We start from the raw sequence: 3,186 nt of genomic DNA, 5'->3' as shown, positions 1-3,186 counted from the left end.
CTTGCAGAAGGGACTCCGAAGCTCAAGTCAGCGAAATCTCTCAAAAAGTTAAATAAGATGATTAGGGAAGTAATGAATGCGTACCTTTAATTCGTGGGGTCCATGCATATTTATAGATCATTAATTATGTCTGGCCACGTCATGGGTTAGGCCCTTCCTTGGGCCGTAGGTAAGGCCCAGGCCCTTAGTTCAATTGTTGGAGACTAGTGACTTGTATTTGAGTGTTCTGTTTTTTACTAAGTCCTTGGTTGTTTGTATAGATTTGTCGGCCTAAGCCGGTTACCCTTTAACGGCTTAGGCCGCTGTATTTGTTTTCGGCTTGTTAAATCAATGTCGCTTCTTAGGTGTTTTGGTCCGGGTACCTTAGTGCTTGCTATTATTCGACTTAGGCCGACTAGGTGCGGTACACTATCTAACATAAAATCATTCTTGTCAATTATCAAACTATAGTATTAGAGTCTTGAATGGATAATCCACAATATTTTCATCTCTTGAGGCATCTTCTTTATCCCCATCTACAATAAAATGAAGGAAAAAGATGAAAGATAGAAATTAGAACCGTGAAAATAATAAAAAATCAAATAATGTAAAGTCTGAAATCAACGAATTTGTATTGGAAGTCTGGGTACATCCCATTAGTTAGGTACAATAGGGAAGTTTGGGAGGGATATACTCGGCCACGGGCACAACAGGAAAAGGTGAGGCACAGTCAGTAAAAGAAGGTTAGAGTGGTGTGGTCAGAGGCATATGTCTCGACCCAGGAGCCGTAAACATCACGGCCCAATGGCTAGACACATTTGAGGCACTGAAGTCAGGGAGTGGCCTGGTAGGATGGCAGGCACGCGCAGAGTGGAGGCCGAGTAGGTGTCGGCCCTGGGTGCCTGGTACATCTCGGCCCAAGGGTTCTGATGCGTAATGGGCTAGCAGTGTAGAGGGGTAGACCCATCCCAGTCACGGCAAAGATAGCACACAGGCCCAAGAGTTTGGAAGTCCAATGGAATGTAGAAATGTTACCGTTAAGGTATGAGAGGCAGTTACTGTATTGATTAAGATTCCTTAGTGTTTAATGGGAGAAGGAAACCGCTCTGTAGGCAATAATAACGGGAATAAGGCCAGGTAGTATAAAAGATATTTGGACTGTCTAGTAAAAGGTAAGTTTATCTAAAGCCAATATCTAAAGAGAGAATATCTGGGGTTATTACTAACTTAAGCATCGGAGTATTTGCAGGTACTCACCCCTGACGGTAGTCCAGAAGCAGCTGTAAAGAGAAGGGACGCAAAGTGGGCGGAAGAATACAGAAGGCCTTTGAGATCGCTTGGCTCTAACCCTTACAAGAACATTTGGCGCCCACCGTGGGGCCAAGCTACTCTCAAGGGACATGGATTCGACCAGGACAACGATAGATCACAATGCAGCCCTAGCCGAGATGCGGCGACAAATACAGGAAGAGATGCAGACAGAAATGCAGCGGCAACTAGCTGAGATAAGACGTAAAAACGAAGAGGAAGTCAACGCCTTGAGGGCGGAAAACCAAAGAATCAGGAGACAGACCGAACGCACGGAGAGAAGGAGAGAAATGCCACAAGAAGAAGAAGAACAAGAAGAGACGTCAGACCAGGAGGAATCCCGCGCTCAAACTAATCCCAATCATACCGGTGCACTAGCAAGAACACCTAGGCGTCACCCCTTTGTGGACGGAATCATGACGGCTGACCTCCCTGCACGTTGGAAGGGGCTTACTATGAATCAGTATGATGGCACCACAGATCCGGAGGAGCATATAGACATCTTTACCACTCAGGTGGGACTGTATACAACCGAAGACGCCATCCTCTGTCGCGTTTTCCCAACATCGCTAAAGGGTCCGGCGCTCCGTTGGTTTACCCGGCTTCCCCCCAACTCCGTGGACTGTTTTGATACACTGACGACGCGTTTTAGCATTCAATTTGCTACTAGCAAACCCCATCATCTCACCTCTTTGGCACTGGTGAATGTGCGGCAAGAAAAAGATGAGACATTACGCAATTTCATGGAGCGATTCGGGAAACTATCCCTAAACATCAGTAATTTGAATCCAGAGGTAGCCATGCATCATTTGATTACAGCCCTGCGACCAGGCCCATTTGTGGACAGCCTGTGCAAAAAACCTGTGGCCAATCTGGACGAGCTCCGAACGCGAGCTACGAAGTTTATGCAAATGGAAGAGCTGAAGGAGTTTCGCAACACCACCCGCAGGGAAACCCTTGACAGAAAGCAACCCGAGAGAGACAGAGCAACAACCTCAAGACCAGGCTCTAGGTTCCGAGAGCAAAGACAACCAAAGTATCATAGATACACCCCGCTGATATCCAACAGGGCACAGATTCTGGAGGAAGCCCTAAATGCCGACCTTATATCTCCCCCTAGAAAGGTCCCAACTCCCCCTCATGCTGACACCACGAAGCACTGCCGTTATCACCGAAATTACGGCCATACTACAGAAGAGTGTTTCACACTAAAGGACAAAATCGAGGAGTTAATACAAGCTGGGCATCTCAAAAGGTTTGTAAAACGCGAAGAGGGGGATTTGCATCCAGAAAGGAGGACCGAGATGGAGGAAACGAGAGGAAAGAGTACAGAGCGCCAGCGTATGGGGGGCGACGCGAAGATAACCTTAGACGAAAGATCGATCATAAGAAGGATGAGCAACGGGAACCACAGGAAAAGCCATTACGGGGAGTTATTAACTACATTGCGGGAGGTTTCACTGGTGGGGGCTCCACTGCATCTGCCAGAAAGAAGTATGTCCGTGCAGTTCAGAGCGTGAATGCAGTTTCTATATATCCGCGTAGGCGTATGCCGCCTATTACCTTTAGGGACGACGATTTTCAGGCTGTTGACCCTCAACATGATGATCCGATGGTCATATCGGTGGAAATTGAAGACTTCGCTGTCAGAAAAACCCTTGTGGATCAAGGAAGTTCGGTAGACATCCTCTATTGGAGAACTTTCAAAAAGTTGAAAATTTCAGAAGAAGACATTCAACATTATTCAGAACCCATAGTTGGCTTTTCAGGTGAGAGGGTGGACACGAAAGGCTATATCGACCTCTTCACTAAATTTGGAGGAGGAAAGGTGACGAGGACGGTAAAGATCAGGTACCTCATCGTCGATGCGCACACATCATATAACATATTATTAGGAAG

General features: G+C 46.7%; 1 protein-coding gene across 1 annotated transcript; it reads left to right on the top strand.

Annotated features, from left to right (window-relative positions):
• The first annotated feature begins 1,379 nt into the window (after positions 1-1,379).
• On the top strand, positions 1,380-2,807 carry LOC114163518. Its single transcript, XM_028047824.1, has one exon. It carries the CDS (start codon positions 1,380-1,382, stop codon positions 2,805-2,807), a length of 1,428 nt encoding a protein of 475 aa, XP_027903625.1.
• The last annotated feature ends 379 nt before the right edge of the window (positions 2,808-3,186 follow it).

Source organism: Vigna unguiculata, chromosome 9, assembly GCF_004118075.2.
Source record: "Vigna unguiculata cultivar IT97K-499-35 chromosome 9, ASM411807v1, whole genome shotgun sequence".
Classification (NCBI taxonomy): domain Eukaryota; kingdom Viridiplantae; phylum Streptophyta; class Magnoliopsida; order Fabales; family Fabaceae; genus Vigna; species Vigna unguiculata.
Note: the sequence above shows the minus strand (reverse complement) of the source record. Positions and strands in the feature narration are given on the sequence as shown.

What these genes read in the sequence shown, in the direction of transcription:
- LOC114163518 (XM_028047824.1), top strand. Translation starts at nt 1,380, where the DNA reads ATGGATTCGACCAGGACAACGATAGATCACAATGCAGCCCTAGCCGAG.